The following is a 19,591-nucleotide window of genomic DNA, read 5'->3' as shown; positions in this document are numbered from 1 at the left end:
TCCCAATGTCCCCTCTCATGATGAAATAAATGAGTCTAAATTAAGCAGTGTTTTAGGAGAAAAATGATAAAGCTTCAATGAATAAAATGGTGGTCCGCAAGTGTGACAACTTGGACGTGGCTGCCACTTTCTAACCATTTCCAACTGACGCGTTTTACAGATTATCCCACAAAGCTAGGCACAGATTGCGTTTACTGGGGTGTTTCCAAGGATGGTGAACTGGGTGTGCATCTTGGAAATAGATTTGGCAGATAAATAGGCGCCTACAAAAGAGATTTTGTGATTGGTCAATGACTCCTGTTGTCTCTTACAGAAAATGAAGAAATGAGTGGGGTCTCTTACACCTCACTCATTTGCTACTGCTGTGACCGTTCCTGTGATTGCATTGACTATAGATTATTTTATCCCCACTCACTTCCAGGAAAATTTTGCAATCGCAAGAGGAAACGATTGATAACAGAAAGCAGCTCTGACCTTAAGCTGGATCCACACTACAGATTTTTCACCCGATTATCGTGCCAATCACACGATAAACGACTGTTAGGTCCAATTTTGCATCAGTGTGTACACGCCCGCAATCGTTTTATCGTACCGAAGCACATCGTATCATTTAATTTGATTTTATAACCAAACTATAAATCTCTATAAACGATAGAACGATGTCTGGCAAATTCTGCAGAGTGCATGCGCTCACGACCAGCAGTGTAGGCAGATCTCCATAGAGTTTACAGAGCCATGATCTTTTCAGCAGATGTTTATGAGAGTTGAAGAGCACAGATCTGAGGGTAAATCGTGCAGATGTGTATGCGTGAATCGACATGCTGATCGGGACTTTCAGTCGTTTGTAAAATGGTTAACGATATCGCATCGGGAGAAATTTCCTGTAGTGTGTACCTAGTTATAGTCAAAGGTACCATAAAGCTTCATGAGATTCTTCTGCCTGTTCATACCTGTGAAAGAATTAGAAAATCTCTCTCCGCACACATTTCCCACGAAACAGACTTCTGATATGACACTTGCTACATCTCTGTTGCAAAATGGCTCTAATATCTGACTTTTAATGACCTTCAACGAATTTTTGTAAACCTATGTCAGTGCTGTAAACCCCCCACACCCCAGTAAATGACCCCTAGATGTATCTCTTGTACTGTTTTAGACCAGATTTGCTGAAAATAAAGATTAGGTTTCCCAGATTTTGCTCAACTTAATTTTTTGGTGGATTTAGCAAAAATGACCCAGTTATTGCAATGGATTTAGAAGTAATCTACTGAACGCAGTCACACAGCGGCTTCTGGTAGTGGTGGGAAGATCATGAACGAGGATCCCAGATATTTGCTACAAGGGGTGGAGTTCCCCTTTAAGAACATTTTCTAGGATATTATATCTACTAATTAGTGTATTTTTTAATGACTGATCAGTTTTACTTATTTATATTATAGAATAAAAGTACAACCTTTTGCTTTTTATCTACTAGAAAACATAGTACAAAGTATCATCTTTACATACTCTCTGTAAATTGAATGAGTTTGCTAATTATAGTATGTAGTGGAATTCGGGACAGTTGGCAACTATGTCCTGGCCCAGCATTGCAAAACACTTACCCAAAATAGAACAGCTTGCGGATAGGAAGGGGACACTAGCAGGTGCTCCCTTGCCAACGTGAAACACAGAAGAGTCATTTCTGACAACATCCTTACACTAACGCTTACCAGTCGTTGATGGGTACATGCTGTCATTATAGCAACTGTACAGTCTATTAAAAAATAAATGCCATGACACCAACTGTGAATTTAAGGTAAAGGGTAGGTTAAATATAATATACTGGAGCATATACTGAAGTTGCTAACAGGGCAGTTTACAAACCAAAACCATGCCAGGGGTTCCGTGGGGCGTTGGCTGTTTCAGAGACATGCCAGCATCAATTGTGTCGGTCTGTAACATAGGATTCCAGAATTAAACTGTGCCATTTAGACAGCTAGGAAAATACAATCTGAAATTTTTCTATCAGACGACATATACTTTTTGTTTTTAAGGTATTCTGTAACTATTTACAGTAAATTCCAGAAAGGTAGCTGTACTTGTGTAAGTCAACAAACGATGTATAGATTAAGGCTGGGTACACCCTATACACAATTTCTCCCATTGGGAAATCCTTATTTTACTAATGATCAAAAAAAATAGAAAATGAAAGTCCCGATCAGCATACTGCTTCATGTGTACACACTAAACACATTTTACCCGATTTACCATCAGATCTGTGCTCTTCATGTCATAACCATCGCTAAAATGATCGTGACTGTGCACATTCCATAGAGATCTATGGACACTGCTGGTTTGGGACATCGTTCCATCATTGAACGACATGTTTAGTTGGGTTTAAAAATCAAATAAAACGATGAGCTTTGGAACGATAGTCGGCTGAAAACCTTGTAGTGTGTACCCGGCCTTAGCTAGAACATGATGTTTGACAGGTACATAGTGTTAGGCTGCTAGTGGTCAGATAACGAACCTGCAGAACAGACTGGCGGAGGTCTTCGCCTATAGCAGCGGCCTTTCACGTAGAGCTAGACGCGCTCACAGATACTCGGATGCCCCCAAGACTTAACTCCAAGTAGTGTAGGTTTGTTATACTAACCGCAGCGCAGACCCGGAGACAGTAGAGATGGTAAGACGAAAGCCAAGGTCAGGGGTCACTTGCAGAGTAGAATAGTCAGAAAACACACCAAGGGTCGGGGTCACAAGCAGAACAGCAGAATCCAAGGTACAGGCCAAAAGGTCAGGGTCACAGGCAATAAGGCAAGGCCCAGTATACAGGCAAAAGGGTCACAACAGAAATCCAGCAGAACAAGAAGCAGGTCAGCACAAGTAACAAACTAGGACGCTATAATCGGCAGGGAGGCTAAGCCCTCCCTGTCTTAAATAGTGCCATAGACCAATCAGGTCTTTGCCCTGTAATAGCCCACAGGAGAAGGACCTTACTTAATCAGCCCACAGGCTGTACTAGTAGAAGCACATGTGCCCGGCTGCTTTACAATGCCGGGGCGCGCTGTTTAGGAGTTTTGGCAACGGTCGGGGCCGCAAAACCGGAAGAGACGCCCCAGTCGGCATGGAGACGACTGTTCAATCTTGGCCATTCCCTCTACAGACTGACCAAACAGGCCATAAGGTAGTTGTTTGGTGTCCTAACAGTTATCACCTACTAATCAAGAAAACTCACTCAGTGCCAGCGATAAAGCTTATCTCCGAGTACACAGCACTTTCTCATGGAGCCAGATTCCTCCTGAACATTCAGGATAACAGATGACATATTAAAAGTGCAACAGACTGTTCTTAAAGGAAAAAAAGACAACGTTTATGATTAAAGTGTATTGTTAAATTGCGGTGTGTTTTTTCAGGGTATCTGGGACACCACTTCACTTCAAGAGATTGTTTAGTTTGAAAAGTTGTATTTAATTTACTACTGGTCACAGACATTTTTGAGCTGTTTCAGCTAATACCAAAGGCCCATTCCTGGCCCTGCAAGACTCTGTTCACCTACTTTACTATGTTTGTTAAATGTCTGTGCCAGGGACAGTTCGACAGAACAATGGAACCAGATACTTGGAATTGACAGAACTTTTGACAAGTTGCCACTACAGCCACATTGTCTCTTAGCCTGCCCGTAAGCAGCTATTGTTACTCCTTTAAGCATTGGACTATCCTAGCTACCTGGAAAAATCCCTTTCCAGGGACTTTCTCCAGAAGAAATGGAATCGGTGTAAGGTAACAAATTTTTCAGAAATTTCCCAGTCCCAATGTTTATTTCGGGGAAAGTGCAACAAGAGGAGATTCTTCACAATGAATAAATTCTTGCTGGGATTGCATATAAAAGAATAATTCTGAGCGGTCACTGAATGCCATAAAAGGATGGAGTCGGGGTTTGGTGTCATTTTCCTGCTTCAAAGTTTGCATAGCTGCAGTTTTGGTTATTTGAGGAGTGTACACGACATGTGTGATATATACAACGTTGAACGGCTACATTTAGTCAGTGTTGTGTATGTTACACTGGGTTTAAAGTAATTTTAATAGTTGCAGGAAAACAACATGGATCTTACAATGTATTATGGGTCTGGTTTACCCAGACGATTTGCACTGAATTTAATCTTACCCATAGTCGGATTTGACGCCAAAATATTTACACACCAATTTGCTAGCAGCCATATTTAAAGGGATCTTCCTATACTATGACGTAACCCCAGTCTCTGGCCTCCTGCCCCCCCTTACCGGAACATTATTATGCTGTAACTTGCTTCCCCGTCCTCACTAACAATCACGCAGCCTCCTACAAGATCAGCTCACTCGTTTCCTAAAATACTCTGTGCTCCAGTCAACATTTAGATGATGTAATTTGCTACAGGTTGTAACCATTAGCTTCAAAATAGGAGACAAACAAGAGTTTAAGAATAAGTAAAAGGTCCTCTGACCATAATCAAAAGCACCCTAATGTTAACAGAGGTAAATAGTCAGGCCTCTGGCAGAGAAAGGGTTAGGGCCTGCGTTCTCTTCTGTTGTCGCACCCAGCATGGAAAATGAGGCGGTTTTAATTTACCACACCCACTGCTTTCTAATCAAAAATGCTCACAGCCCTTTACAAACAGCGATAAATTTAGCACTGGTCACTTAAAAAATTATATATATATATATATATATATATATATTATTATCTCTAGCTCGCTCTATCGATCAAGCTCGCTCTATACACATACATACATAATTGTCACGGAAAAATTCCAACCACCTCTACAAGGCACTGTGTAAATTCCTCAGCTGAAGAATTTTAAGAACACTCTACAGCGTTCCACTGTGTTGAAGTGGGAGACAAGCCTCTGGGCAGGTACTTTACAGAACACTTTTGAACTGAATCAGCCTTTTCATCTTACCGCATATATGGTCTAATTGCGCCAGAATATATCTTCTGTGGTTAACCCTATGCAGGAGACCCACATGTTGGTTTATAAATCAACTAAAGAGACCATGGACAGGATCTCCGTTACTTCTCCATGGTCACAAGGAGCTATCCATTATACAATTCCAGTATTTCATTTCTTAAGACCAAATTTCCAGTAAAAGAACTTTAGAACTTCTCAGGGTTATTTACCCGTCTACATATGAATGTAAATATACAAGAAAGTAATCACTGTTGTTGGTCCATGCTTAATACAATATTAGAAATTATTTTAGTTTTCTAAACCTGATCCTTTATGTATATGGCCATTCTGCACAGAGGAGCATCTTCTCCTCATGTATATGATTGGGAACTTCCATGACAATTGAACAGTGTCCTCAGGAGCTAATTTAACATGGAGAAATGCATAGAATGCAGTTACCCTATAACAAAAACTGAACAAAGGAAGGTGAATCATGTTGCATTCTACAAAAATATTTATATAGGCATAACTTTTTTTATTTCGGGTCATGTGACAAAATAATACTTTATTCTATTTGATCAACAAAAACTAAAAAAGAGGGAACGAACAGCCAAGTCTTTAACGCAATTGCTACAACAGGTGAGTTGGCCTGAGCACTTTCAATAGCCTAAGGAAAGCTGCTACCTGCTGTTAGCACTGAGAATTACACATAATGGTACAGTCACTAATGGAACCTCTTTAGGAGACATCCTCCTTTTTGTTTTTAACAAACCCTTTACCGTGACAAACCCCAGCTGAGAACAATGGTATCTGTTCATTCTATAGAATTTTATTTAACCACAATAGTAGGTTGTATGAACACACTTTAACAGGACTAAAATCAAAATAGGGCTGGGGAATTATACACAGAAAAAGACGCTTCTCCTTGACTGGTTCGATAGGCTGAGGCTCTGGGGGTCACTGCACTGTCTCAACGCATGGTCTTCACGGGACTTTTGAAGTTGCTGGCTGCCTGAAGCTGGAGCTGGTATGCCATTGGGTGGATTTTGAAACCATATAACCTAAAAGGAAAAAAAAGGAAAAATAAAATTAACATGAAGCTTGCTTTTTACATACACGTAGCTGTACAGAAGCAATTGTATTCAAGCTATTTATTCGATGACATTAGTCGGAGTAATGTCCCTGGGTTAAGTAAATATTGCAGTAATCCATAACAAGCCAGCATGGAAAAAGCTGGCAATAGTTATTGCCTGATTTCTATTACTCCCAAGCATAACATAACCCATGTACTGCATTACTTGCAGGAAATAGAGTGCAAAAAAAATAAAGAGCTAAATAAAACTCTGCAAAGTGTAAAATCTTTTCTTTCCCACCAATGAAGATGAGGAGTAAAGGCCAAGACCACATTATGGTGAGAGAACGCAATTAGAAGTTACGGCATCTTTTAACTTTCCTTGGCCTCATTTAGGAGTAGATCGCACATGTCATGGTTGGGTAGTTATGTAAACTCTACGCCACATTTAGAAGTATACAAGATCGGTGTTATTGTTGAACATCCTGCAATGCAGTGGTTGTTTTTGTTTTTTTTTTCTGAGCTTTATCGACATTTACATATGAGCGAATGTGCCAAACTGCTTTCTTGCACCAAAGAAAAATTGCCGGTAAAGCTTTTGGAATTTGGCAAGAAAAATTTAATCGTGCAGGGTTGCTCCGAACCTCAAATCCAGCCCCAAAGTGTGACGTTTTTGTAAGATTTAGCTTGTAACCGTTACTTCCACATGTACAGTAGGGAGACTCATTCTGTTTCAAACTAAATAATACATACGTGTGGAGCTTTTATGAAAACAGAGGTACAGGCAACAGTGGGAAAAAAAATAAAATCATGTAAGCCATAGAGACGGTTTTAAATGAACGTTCCCCCCTTTAGGTTACTGGCCTGACCATTCTTTACTAGAGCTACCAAGTTTGCCACATACAGTGTTACAATGCAGAAGCACTCTTTCATTTTAAAAACCTCTCCCGTCACATTCCGCATATAGATTTTTCTATGGGAACCTGGTTTACCTGAAGCCGGATTCCATGGCAAAATGAGCACAGAGCAAAGTCACCCATTGCTCGGATAGGAACTCTCAAAGAAAGGTGTAACGGGAGGAGGACCCCCCCCCCCTCTTTCACTATACACAGAGGGATGTTTAATTATTGAAAGCTTCATTACAGGTGCAGTCAGTTTCCAACAGATATTACAGATTTTTCGGATCAGAAAAGCCAACCCCTCACCAAAACTACTCCCCAAAAAACTAAAGTCTTCCTGCCCTACTTAGGATTTTGGGGTCATCCAGGAACATGTTTACCTATGTACATCATATACAACATTCTATGATGTGGCACTGACAGTTGTGACACTGCATTAATAGATTAAGGAGATAGAAGCCCATTGGTTACTTGTTTCCCAGGATTTGATATTTTTACTCTTTAACCCTTGCACATGGCCTAGGTAAGGTGTTGTTTGTTCTGCTCCCACATCCTTCACCTCTCTCCCCCTCTTCTCATGCAGACTTCTCCAGACCCTCTTACCTGGGGACAAACTGATTGGCGGGTCTCTTGGGCCGATACTCTGGGTGCACCATGAAGAGCATATGGGGGAATCCAGTGCCAAAATAAGCTCCGTCTGTGTGATGGTGACGTGAGGACTTGGGAGTGTAAACATCCATACACTTGGGGCAGTACAGCTTTACCATCGCCTCACCGGGGATATCAGAGAGACCTGCGAGATGGACAGTGGGATGTGGACACTTTGTACGACACAAGCGCAGAGTAAAAGGGTATAAAGTCAGATGGAGGGAAATGAGAATACGGAGCACAGAGAGAGGAGGGGATCTTACCAATGGGCAGCATGGGCTGGTTCTCACAGTAAACTCGGGGGCAATAGCCAAAATCTCCCTGCTGATATTTCTCCAACTGAAAGACAAAGAAACATATTGTACACAATGTAATCTATTGAGTGCTGTAGATGGCAGTAATGTAAGAAGACTCCTGCACAGAACAGCTTAGAATACAATGTATCATCAGGTGACACAATGAACAACAAGTATCCAGTATTGGCTGCACCCAAGGATTAAATTCCCCCAACAGCTGCTGTACACGCAGTAAATACCTAGATACAAAAGGTGTAAGAGCAAGATGACTTGTATCCGCTCACATGTGAGCGTATTTATTACTGAATACCATTTATATAGCGCCACTGATTACGCAGCGCTGTACAGAGAACTCACTCACATCAGTCCCTGCCCCATTAGAGCTTACAGTCTAAATTCCCAGACACACAGACTAGGGTCAAGTTGTAATAGTTCGGGGTAATAGCAGCCCCAGAAACGAGAAGCAACACCCTATGTACGCCACGGCATTGACGTCATGGTAACGTGACAGAAAATTCCTCTCAAATCTCACACGAGAGGAATTTTTAGGTAGTGGACACAGCAAGTACTCCCAGTCACGCCAACATGTATTCCTTCTAGAATACCACACTAAATGAGCGTAGCGATAACGCCCACCAAGGCAAGGAGACCAGACAGAGCTGGGTCCAATTTTCTGTGTGAAAGGCACAAACACTGCTCTTCTTACCAGGTTAGTTTTACAAATGACCCCACATTTGGGGTAACACCGTCACACCCCTATGACCAGTCACGTCACCATAGCTTTGCACTGCTCTGATTTCGCCAGGTATTTCTTAATCTACCCAAGACATTTCCTTCCTGAATAAATTGAGATTATGGTACTATATTAAGAGTCAGCTTTTTAATTTATACCCATTATCCAGGGAAAACCTTTTCCATTTTTTCCTTAACTTTTCCCATGTTTACTTCATATTTAGAGCATTTACAGAAAATAATGCTGAAAAGTATGGGTCTATTTCTCCCTGGGTATAACATGTGTATACTTTTACCTCAATGTCATAGGGAGTCAAAGGAGGTTGTAAACAGGTTTATTTATTCTTTTAGTTTTATTATTCCTTGTGAGTTTTATACACTGGAGTCAGAGAATCAACAGAGTCTCCCATATCAGATTACCAATAGTTCCAGTGCAAAATGCATCTATTAGTAACTGCAACACCGTACATTAGATCAATATCCGCATGGCTGTAATAGTAATTGCCTCGCATGGGAGAGCTGAATCAGCTCCTCTAAGTAAAGACCCAGGAATGCTGAACTGGATGGAACACATGGTGACATCACTGAGATTTCTTGCTACAATGTAGAAACATCCTGACCTCTCGTTCTTGCTGGAGCACTAATGCTTCACTGTATTTATTATAATTATATGTATTCATGGATTTGTTATGTTGTTTTCACGCATCTGTATACAGAATGTCTGACGCTGTGGAATCTGATGGTTGTACAGACGGCGTTTCACTTTAAATGCCGTCTGTAAAGAGGACATGGTCGGGAAACAAACAAAATGGTTCTAGAAGACATTCTAGAAGCGCGATCCTCTCTTCTCTATTATGACTATTAATGTTCAATCTGCAGAAGGACACCAACAGATGTGACGTTCCTAAACATAATTTCACAGTAAGGGATAACAGACTCATTAGGATGTGTGTCACAGCCCAAGAACACTGTGCTTTGGGAGAGACAAGATGCAAATACAAAGGGATGCAGAAGTGACCGACTGCATTGTCCTCACTTCTCATTCACACTATAAAATGATGAGTGCAGGAGTGATGAAAGCTATGAAAGAAGGGGGGTGATATTAATCCTATACATTTAAGGGTTGGCTTTAATATACGGGGTTATACATGCTGTCCTGCAGCTTATATCACATACACTGCATCTTTCTGTGTCATGCACCCACATATACTATCAGACAGCGCTGTTTATTTTCCTGCCCTGTGGACAGCAGAGCTGGATAGTATCTCTGAGTAACGGGAAAAACAGCCAACGCTTCCTGATATAAACACATGGCTGAGAAGCACAGGGAGTAGAGTGCTGATATATATATATATATATATATATATATATATATATATATATATATATATATATATATATACATACACACACATATATATATATATATATACACACATATATATATATATAAAGTTTGCTTGTTGATTGGTGAATATCTTCCACAGCTCCCAATGCCAAATCTTACATAATTGTTAAGTATCAAAAAAACTATTGCTATTAGAAAGCAACAACACAACCAATATTGAAAACAATCACAATTGTTTGATGGAAGGAAACCTCGCGACAACACAATGACAACGCAACAAACATTATTATCTAAATAGCATTTTTGGTCTGTTTACCAAATAATTTGCTACTATATAAACCGCCACAAATCGGACTTGCACAACACTGGGTGACCCTGCTTGTATACACATATACACACACACACACACAGGGAGAATGTACACACTCCACACGTCAGCTTGTTTTGAGTGTTGTAGCCTGAAGTAATCTCATACAGCTAAACAGGACCCACTCTGGATAAACTGGCCATTTGTGCTATGACTCATCCCAGTTCACGAGACTGACATTAGGTATGAAATCATCACATTGAACTACAAGCAGACATGAAGATGTGACCAATAGGGGAGTGGAGAGATGTAAAAAGATCCAAGCACAAAACTCTCCACATTCCACAACACAGGAAGTCCCGGCAACAAGTTCTGTATCTGTACGAACCAAACACCGAACCCTACAGTGGCTGTAATGTGATTCTCCTCTGGCAATGGACCAAAGATAAAACCTTCAAGAATATGAGTCTTCAATAACCATTACAGCATTTCAAGCAACAAAATACAAATATCCCCCCCACCCATCGGGAATTTCCATACATAAACCTTAATGTGCAGCCAGCAGTGTAAAGCAAATATATTGAAAGATGCAAGTTATACATGAAGGGTTTTCTTAGTGTTCCTTATAGACTCCATCCCTGTTATACTCGCATGTAAGCACTGCAGGGAGGGTGTGGTGACAACAGCACAGAGTTCCTGTTTATGAGGTTGTGGTGGGTGGTACAGGCTGGGAACTGGGAGATGTACACACAAGGTCTTACACACACCAGTCAGAGACTCATCACATTACAACAGATATACACAGTCAGTGCAGTAACAGACGCCACAACCTGTCACCAACCAAACACAATCCTGTCAGGCTCTCAGTCTTACAATATTTGATCCATTTCTTAGATCACCATTCTGAACCCCTCCGTGTCGGTGGGGAAACGTATTTTGGGGTGATTTCTGACACAAACTTTTCCCACATCTGCTTAGTTTCAACATGTACTCTCCAGGGGTTTGTAGGAGACTCGCTACGAAACGCTCAACATTGAGGATACTATAATACACGATATTTATGTAGTTTGTATGTGCATGAAATTTTTATACAATAAATCGGCTTTTAGAGCTTCGACTGTGATTCTTCTCTACACTGAACCCAGGTTCAATGATTGAAATGCAAAGTGGGTCTTCCACAACATCCAGTTGAGGCCGCCATTTTGTGGGTTACACTCATTCATCATCATTTATTTACATAGCGCCAGCAAATTCCGTAGCGCTGTACAATTGGGAACAAACGTTAACAAAACAATACTGGGCAATACATACAGACAGAGAGGTAAGAGGGCCCTGCTCACAAGCTTACAATCTATGGGACAATGGGAGTTGGAAACACAAGGGTAAGTGCTACATCATATTACACACTGGACAAGCTAGAATGCAATGGTAAAAGTATTGAGTGGGCTGTGTGTGTAGCAATGTTGGTCAGATGGTTGTTTTCTTGTGTTCGCTGTGTAGAGGGTGGTAATAGGGTAAACTAGGGAGATTAAGGTGATGGTTGAGGAATATTATAAGTTTGCCTTAAAAGATCGGTTTTCAGAGAACGCTTGAAGGTTTGAAGACTAGAGGAAAATCTTACTGTGCGAGGGAGGGAATTCCACAAAGTGGGTGCAGCCCGAAAAAAGTCCTGTAACCGGGAATGGGAAGATGTAATGAGTGGAAGAGAGACGCAGATCTTGTGCAGAACGGAGGTGTCGAATTGGCAGATATTTTAAAACAAGTGAGGTGATGTATGTAAGTGCAATTTTGTTGACGGACTTGTATGTTAGAAGAATTTTATATTGGATTCGTTGAAATACAGGCAACCAATATAGAGACTGACAGAGTTGCTCAGCAGAGGAACAACGGTTTGCAAGGAAGATCAATCTAGTCGCTGCGTGCAAAATAGATTGTAGGGGTTTAAGTCTGACTTTGGGAAGACCAGTAAGGAGGGAATTGCAATAGTCGATGTGGGAGATGAGTGCATGAATTAAGGTTTTTGCAGTGTCTTGTGTGAGATATGTGCGCGTATTCATGAAACTATAACTTGTTTTCCCGCCACTAGGAACCAATGATGACACTGGCCAATGGACTCTGTTTATTCAGATTATCCATTCACTGTGTTCTAGTGACATCACAAAGTTACTGTAACAAGTATCTGTGGGGCAGGTAATAAGAATGACACACCAACCCTGCTCCCCCTTCAGAAATAAATATTCCAGCACTCACTAGACCCCACAACAGGCCTGGCAAACCTGTGGCTTTGAAACTACAAGCCCCAGCATGCGTTGGCAGTAGACAGCAAGCCAATAGCTTGCAGTACATGCTGGACCTTGAGTAATTTCACATCACTTGGAGAGCCTCAGGTTGGCCACACCTGCCCTATAATATTTGCCAAGTTTTAACATTAAAGCTTTATCATACATACAAATATTTTATTTACAGGTACAAAGAAAAATCTTCTCACCATTTGGGCAATGCCACGGTTAGTTAGTATATAGCGGGCATGAATCAGTCCATACAGCATCTCAGCTGCCTGTTCAATGAGATCACTCTGGTTGGGATTATCTTCCAACTCCTCATCTGTAAGACAAAGCAGGAGATATATCAGAAGGAAGAACTCCGAGGTGCTGGGATGACAAGCAGCCAACAGGCTATATACACGGTGTACAGCATTAAGACACGTCATTGCTTATATAAGCACGTGGATTAAGTTCACCACTAACCTTGCACAGAAGACAGTCATAGTACAAAATGATTGGTGGATGTATCCCACATTCGCTATGTCATACAAATCAGTATATAACAAAATATTACAAAGAATGTGTTCTCATTAGGATGGCGGTATGGAATGAACGCAGGAGTTGACTGAAACAGTCAAACGCCAACCTCCTGTTATGGTGGACCGAATCACATTAATTGAGGCAGTCTGTGGCTGGGTCACTTATAAATAACTTATGGTATAAATTTATTTAAAGGAAATAGTACAGGGCGCTTATTATATATAATTAAAAATGCACTTATTTTTGATATTGTGTGTATTTTGGTATAGGAAATGTCTTGTTTGGGGTTTTGTAACTTTGTTAGAGGAAATCTCCAATTAGAGGCATATGTGGGGAGGGACTCTGTTTGCTGATAGCAGGAAATGCTAACCAAGTCTTTTGATGTGAAGCATCAAATGCCTGCTCTGGTCTGAAGGCCCAGCAGGAAGCGGTTACCTGTATCCTGGTTAAAATGAGCAATGTGATTAGGATATCACAGATTACTGCAAATTTTATTAAGTATAAATTGCATTTAAATCTATGTTTGGGGAAAAACATTGCATGCCGATACTAAAAATAACTCAGACTTCAGGGGGCTGGCTTACCCCCAGCGAGGCTGTGTCCAAAACTGTATAAAACAGCACTAGTTTGTACTGTAATATATCTTTCTTGTTTCTTCTGACCTCTTGATCACTGGTACCTTAAACAGTGTGAAAGCAAATAAACATCACTTGCTTCAAAGACCTGATTGACAACTTCTTCCATGCTGAAATTTCTGTGACCTACAGATTAGACCCATCTCTAATCCGTTCCCGGCTGTATCCGCTACCACCACTCAGCAGCTCTGGCCAGTGTGATAGGCCAGGGGGGATCCATCCACAGCAACCCTGATTTATAGGAAGAGGTCAGGGGTACCAGCAAGGGGATAAACTAGTAGTGACAATTACCCAGAAGGAACGCGGTTCTGGATGCCGTGAAGGAGTCCAGTGGTGGCAGCAGCTTAAGCCCCTCCTACTGTGGTTAGAAGGCGCATTTGGGATAACAAAAGGGAACGGTGGCAAAGTAAGCCCAGCTGGTTCACAGCAACAACAGACCGGGTGGCATTGGTGGTCCATCCTGTCAGTCAACCAGCATCTCTGCTGCACTGTGTTTTGGCTTCTGTTGTTGGTAATGTGGGGATGTAAGGCCAGGAACCCCTTATTTACTACATGGGAAGGGAGTAGCCAACCGACACCCCCCTTTACCTGTGTATACATATCTCCCATGTAAACTCCTAAACGCTTTAGCATTTTTGTGTGAATCTTCTAAGCCAATAACTATAGACAATGCCCTCTAAAATCAATGTCTTCTGTTATCACCATTGTTATTGTACATGAGATCACGGTGTGCAAGTCCACCATAGTCCAGCACTAGTGTCTCACTTGGTAATATCTCTTGCTCTAGTCATCTCAATTAACCCAGCGTAGACTACAGAAATCTCTATCAGATAATTAGCGATGATGAAAATGTGCAGCACACTGATACAGAGTAAGGGAGAAAAGCTACAGGCATTACAATTGCAGCACTGACATGTATTATTTGAATAGAATGGCACTACAACAGTTAAGTATACATTGTACACATTTTTAATCATAAAGCACCTCACAATTACTCTAAAAGCAACCTGTATTCCAAGTTTAGAGGAGAGATATGCTAGTAAGTAGACTTACCAGGCTCTAGGTCCAGGATCATGTCCAGTGCCTGTCTATAGTGTGGCACTTGTTCATTGAGTCCTGTCAAATTGAACTTATCCTGAATGTAATCTTCATCTACCTGTAAAAGAAGAGTATTAATTGATAAATAGCTTTCAGTTACAAGCAAGGTCTCATTCGAATACAGGTGGAAACGTAAATATATAGTCAGAACTTTATAGGGCCACCACGTGAGACCTGTACGGGACCGTGCCATGGAGTCTACCAATGTCTGGAGTTGTGCAGGAAGCATGCAGCACCATTCTTCCCCAAAAACACTCAACTAACATCCAGATGATGTGGATGGTAAATGTGGTCTCAAGTGTCTCTCCAGACTATCCCATAAATGCTCTATTGAGCTTAGATCCAGGCAGCCATGACTTATGGATAAAAGTAGTGTTTATGCTCAATCCATTGGGCGACTACATGTTTCTGTGAATAAGGCATCGTCATCCTGGAAGACACCCTTCTACCAGGGTTAAAGTAAAGCAACACGGAGTGAAAATGATCACTTAGTACCTCCAAGTAGCAAGCAGCATTGACCTCATCCTCTAAGGCAGGGGTAGGCAACCTGCGGCTCTCCAGGTGTTGTGAAACTACAAATCCCAATATGTCTTGCCACCTATCTGCTGGTTATCTACTGGCAAAGCATGCTGGGATTTGTAGTTTCACAACACCTGGAGAGTCGCAGGTTGGCTTACCCCTGCTCTAAGGAAACGACTGCACTAAAACCACGCCAGGAAAATATGCCCCATTACCAAACAACCAGAACTCTTCACTGTTAGAAATAACCAGTCAGTGCTGTGTTCTTTAGGTTGGCACCACACATGCACTCGCCCATTTGTTAACATGATGGATGATTCATCTGATCATATCACTTTCGTCCACAGCTCTGTAGTCCATTGCCCGCACTCTTTCCACCACCAAACTTGCTGACATGCCTGGACAGCTGTGAGTGGAGGTTTATGTACTGCAAGCCATCTAGGATATCCTAATGTGGAGTTCTCGTCTGACTGTTTCCATGAAACTGGCTGCTCACACCACACATTTAAGTTCACAGCTGCTTACCAGTGTTGCCTCACACTTCAAATTGACCAGATACCACTCCAGATCTTGGGAGTATGCGCTTATGTCCACTATTGTCCTTTGCGGATTAGGTTTACCTTCCTGAATTTAATGTCGACATCCCCTTAGGCACAGCAGCTCGTGAAACATCAGCAAGTGGAGCCGTTTTTGGTCACTGAAGCTCCTGTCAATCTCGCCCCTCTTTCATAGACCCTGCGTTCTCCTCTTGCAGCCATGCTGGCCATAAATATAGGCAGTCAGTATACATGACAGAACTGAACAAGCTTGGATGTTACCTGATTAACACATGAGCCACACTTGTGGAGAAGCCCTTGCTTTTAATATGCTTTGTGTCCCTCATTTACTTAGGGGATTTTTTTGCCCATTACCTGTATATGCGTGGAGGCCATAACCCTCAGAGAGCTGTAAAGATGTTGCCCACCTTCAAAAAACTAAAATTGATTGGCTTGCACATGCCCATCTATAGCTTTTGTGAAGTAGAGTGTTATATTACTTTGATTTCTATGATTTTTAGCTATGTATTTATATCAAGCAAAGTTGTATATTTCAGATTTTGTGGGTTAGCGCTGCATTGGATACCACTCTATGCAGAGACAACTCTGCTTAAATGTAAAATTTTGGCCAAAAAGTACAGGAGGATGGAGAGAAGTAATTACTAAAAGTTGTAGCTGGTCTATAAAATACCAGATGCATGTTGTGAAAATTTCCATGTATATGCATAGGAGGAATTGTCAAAACAGGAACAAATGCCATCTTCAAATTTACATTTTTTTATACACAAACCAGAGTCATGGCCATATTTCAAGTGGACGCTGTTATAGGCATCATTAGTAGTACAATACCTGGTGCAGTTCCAACTATTCATAAATTAGCAGTTGTCCACCCCACATGTTCACACTTATCTATCCAATACTCATTTTCAGTGTAACTAGGTGTTTGGTAAACACAAAGTAGCAAGAAATCCCAATAAACTAAAAAGTAAATATAAAAAGAACATAAATGTACATGTTTGTGCATTCCTTGATTGTACATGGTAATTACAGCCCTGGTAAGAGGACATGTCAACTTCTAAACCACTATAAATGAAACTCCTTCGCCAACCATGTATGGCGAACACTATGGGTAACTACAGTACTTAAATTTAGCATTTGTTTCTAGCAGACCACACAACTTTGTGAACTATTGCAATCACATAATTAATGCATTGAGGTCCATACAGTCTGTTACTGTGCATGAGTGGAGGCATTAAAACAAAAAACACAAACTGCAAGCATTTGGCCCAAACCCACAAGCGGTGCATCCCCATTTCTAAATCTATTAAAAGCACTTGTCAAACGCAAATGCATTGGACATGTGTTTGTTACAAACATCATGTCATGTGTTTATTATGAACACACCACAGTCTTCCCAAATACGTTTACCCATGCAAGCACACAAAAGATAATGCGCTGCCTATAAACAGGAACACAGAGGACATTTGCACAACACTAGCAGATACTGGTAACCGCATCAATAGATGCAGCAACTCTGCAAACTGTGTTTACTAGTGTTAGATGAAAGCCAGACATAGGATAAACACCAGCGGAGAGAAACCCTTATGAGATATATATATATATATATATATATATATATATATAAATAACCCTAGCTGTGTGCCATAGTAAGCCTACCTCACAGAAAAACTCATTGCCTCTTAGCCCGCAGAACCAGCTGATCCACGACACCTCTTCTGAACTACTCATCTTCCAGGCTGCTGATCAATAAACAGTACAGTGAGTTGGGAGAGAAGAGTAATACTAATAATGATAATATTGGGGTATATGGGGCATAGAGCCAGAGGCAGGAGAGATAGAGGGGGCACAGGGGCAAGAGACAGAAAAGTCACAGGGTGCTGGATGTGGTGGGGGGGGGGGGGGGGGTTTAAGACACACAGTGCTGGAGATTCTGGAGCAGGTATACATGTATCACAGAGATAGACAGGACATAGAATAGTGGGGTGCAGGTCAGGGGTGGGGTACAGGCTGATGAAATGACAGGAGACACAGTGCTGGAGACCCAGGAGCAGGTATACATGTGTCAGAGATAGGACACAGAATATTAGGGTACACACTGGTGGGCCACGGGCTGATGGATTGAGGGTGGGGGGGGTGAGACACACAGTGCTGGAGACCCAGGAGCAGGTATACATGTATCACAGAGAGGCAGGGCACAGAATATTGGGGTACAGACTGGGGGTGGGGTACAGGCTGATGAAATGAGGGGTGAGACAGTGCTGGAGACGCAGGAGCAGCTATACATGTATCACAGAGACAAGACACAGAACGAATATTAGGGTACAGATTTGGGGGGCACACAGAGCTGGGGACCCAGCAGCAGCTATACATATAGACAGAGATCAGCGGCACGGACAGTACAGGACACATGATATTGGGGTACGGGCTGGGGTACAGGCTGATGGATTGAGGGGGGATGAGACATACAGCGCTGGAGACCCAGGAGCAGGTATACACATAGACAGAGATCGGCGGCACGGACAGTACGGGACACATGATATTGGGGTACAGACTGGGGCTGGGGTACAGGCTGATGGATTGAGGGGGGGGATGAGACATACAGCGCTGGAGACCCAGGAGCAGCTATACATATAGACAGAGATCAGCGGCACGGACAGTATAGGACACATGATATTGGGGTACAGACTGGGGCTGGGGTACAGGCTGATGGATTGAGGGGGGGGGGGGAATGAGACATACAGCGCTGGAGACCCAGGAGCAGGTATACACATAGACAGAGATCGGCGGCACGGACAGTACGGGACACATGATATTGGGGGTACACGGGGGGAGGAGGGCACCGTCAAACCTGGACAATCACCCTGGGCGCTATATAACCGGCGGTTCTATCCAGCTCACGCCCGCCGCCACACACAAGGCCCGCTCACTGCGCCGAAGCAACCCGAACCGGAAAAGGCAGCGCAGGAAGGGAGCTCCGGACCCGGAGCATGCCGGGAGATGTAGTTTTACAGTCAGCGGGATGAGCGGAGCGGAGTGACGTCACCGGGACGCAGCGCGTGGAGTGTTGTGTAACCATAGAGACGGTGGGCAACACTTCCCCTGCCGGGTGATTGTACTAAAGCCTCTGTAGAACCATTGTACATTGCTAATCACAGGTTGTATAGCTACAAGGTGTCTACCTCATGAACAATGTCATGGACATTTAGGGGATGATTTATCAAAGGGCAAAATGCACCATTGCCAGAGATAGAGCTTGTTTTTACTTCAACCAAGAATTGTGTTACCACTGGAATTAACCTTCTTATTGCCACCATAAAGGCGTCTATTTATACTTCTCAGTTACCCCAGTGTGGTAACTATCAATATGTATAGCTGCATCAGGGCCGTAACTAGGGCTGTGCAACAGGGGCGGTTGCCCAGGGTGCAACACTGAAGAGGGGCGCAATTTAACAATATTTTAGGTTCATTTGGTTAAAATTGAGTGCTAGGGGGGCGGCATTTGTCTTTCTCGCCCCAGGCGCTAGAATTCTAAGTTACGGCTCTGAGCTGCATAATAAAGTACAGCTGCAACTTACCATGTTAGGGATGCTCTTTGAGCCCAGGTGAAGATCCTCATCCTCCACAATGCCATGGATTTGCCTTCACCTGGTAGTTGTGGCTTGAGTATAAAGAATTGGGGAAGAGGCCTCTCAGGTAGTCTAAGATGCTCGTCTGGAATGCTGTAATACTCGATGGATGTGAAGAACCAGGGCCGTAACTAGGGCTGTGC

General features: G+C 42.3%; 1 protein-coding gene across 4 annotated transcripts; it reads right to left on the bottom strand.

Moving 5' to 3' along the window:
• Positions 1–5,716: 5,716 nt before the first annotated feature.
• Positions 5,717–18,800, bottom strand: CSNK2B (casein kinase 2 beta). Of its 4 annotated transcripts, none has more exons than XM_075186588.1 (7): positions 18,683–18,800; positions 17,479–17,558; positions 14,702–14,804; positions 12,698–12,813; positions 7,790–7,865; positions 7,482–7,671; positions 5,717–5,968 (listed from the first exon to the last, which is right to left on the bottom strand). In XM_075186588.1, exons 2-7 carry the CDS (start codon positions 17,548–17,550, stop codon positions 5,878–5,880), a joined length of 648 nt encoding a protein of 215 aa, XP_075042689.1. In that variant the 5' UTR covers positions 17,551–17,558; positions 18,683–18,800; the 3' UTR covers positions 5,717–5,877. The 4 variants fall into 4 exon arrangements, with proteins under 4 accessions (XP_075042689.1, XP_075042688.1, XP_075042687.1 ...); XM_075186587.1 differs by having other exon boundaries at positions 17,479–17,561; positions 18,671–18,799; XM_075186586.1 differs by having other exon boundaries at positions 18,671–18,799.
• Between the last annotated feature and the right edge of the window lie 791 nt (positions 18,801–19,591).

The sequence above is a fragment of the Mixophyes fleayi genome, chromosome 9 (genome assembly GCF_038048845.1).
Source record: "Mixophyes fleayi isolate aMixFle1 chromosome 9, aMixFle1.hap1, whole genome shotgun sequence".
Taxonomy (NCBI): domain Eukaryota; kingdom Metazoa; phylum Chordata; class Amphibia; order Anura; family Limnodynastidae; genus Mixophyes; species Mixophyes fleayi.
Note: the sequence above shows the minus strand (reverse complement) of the source record. Positions and strands in the feature narration are given on the sequence as shown.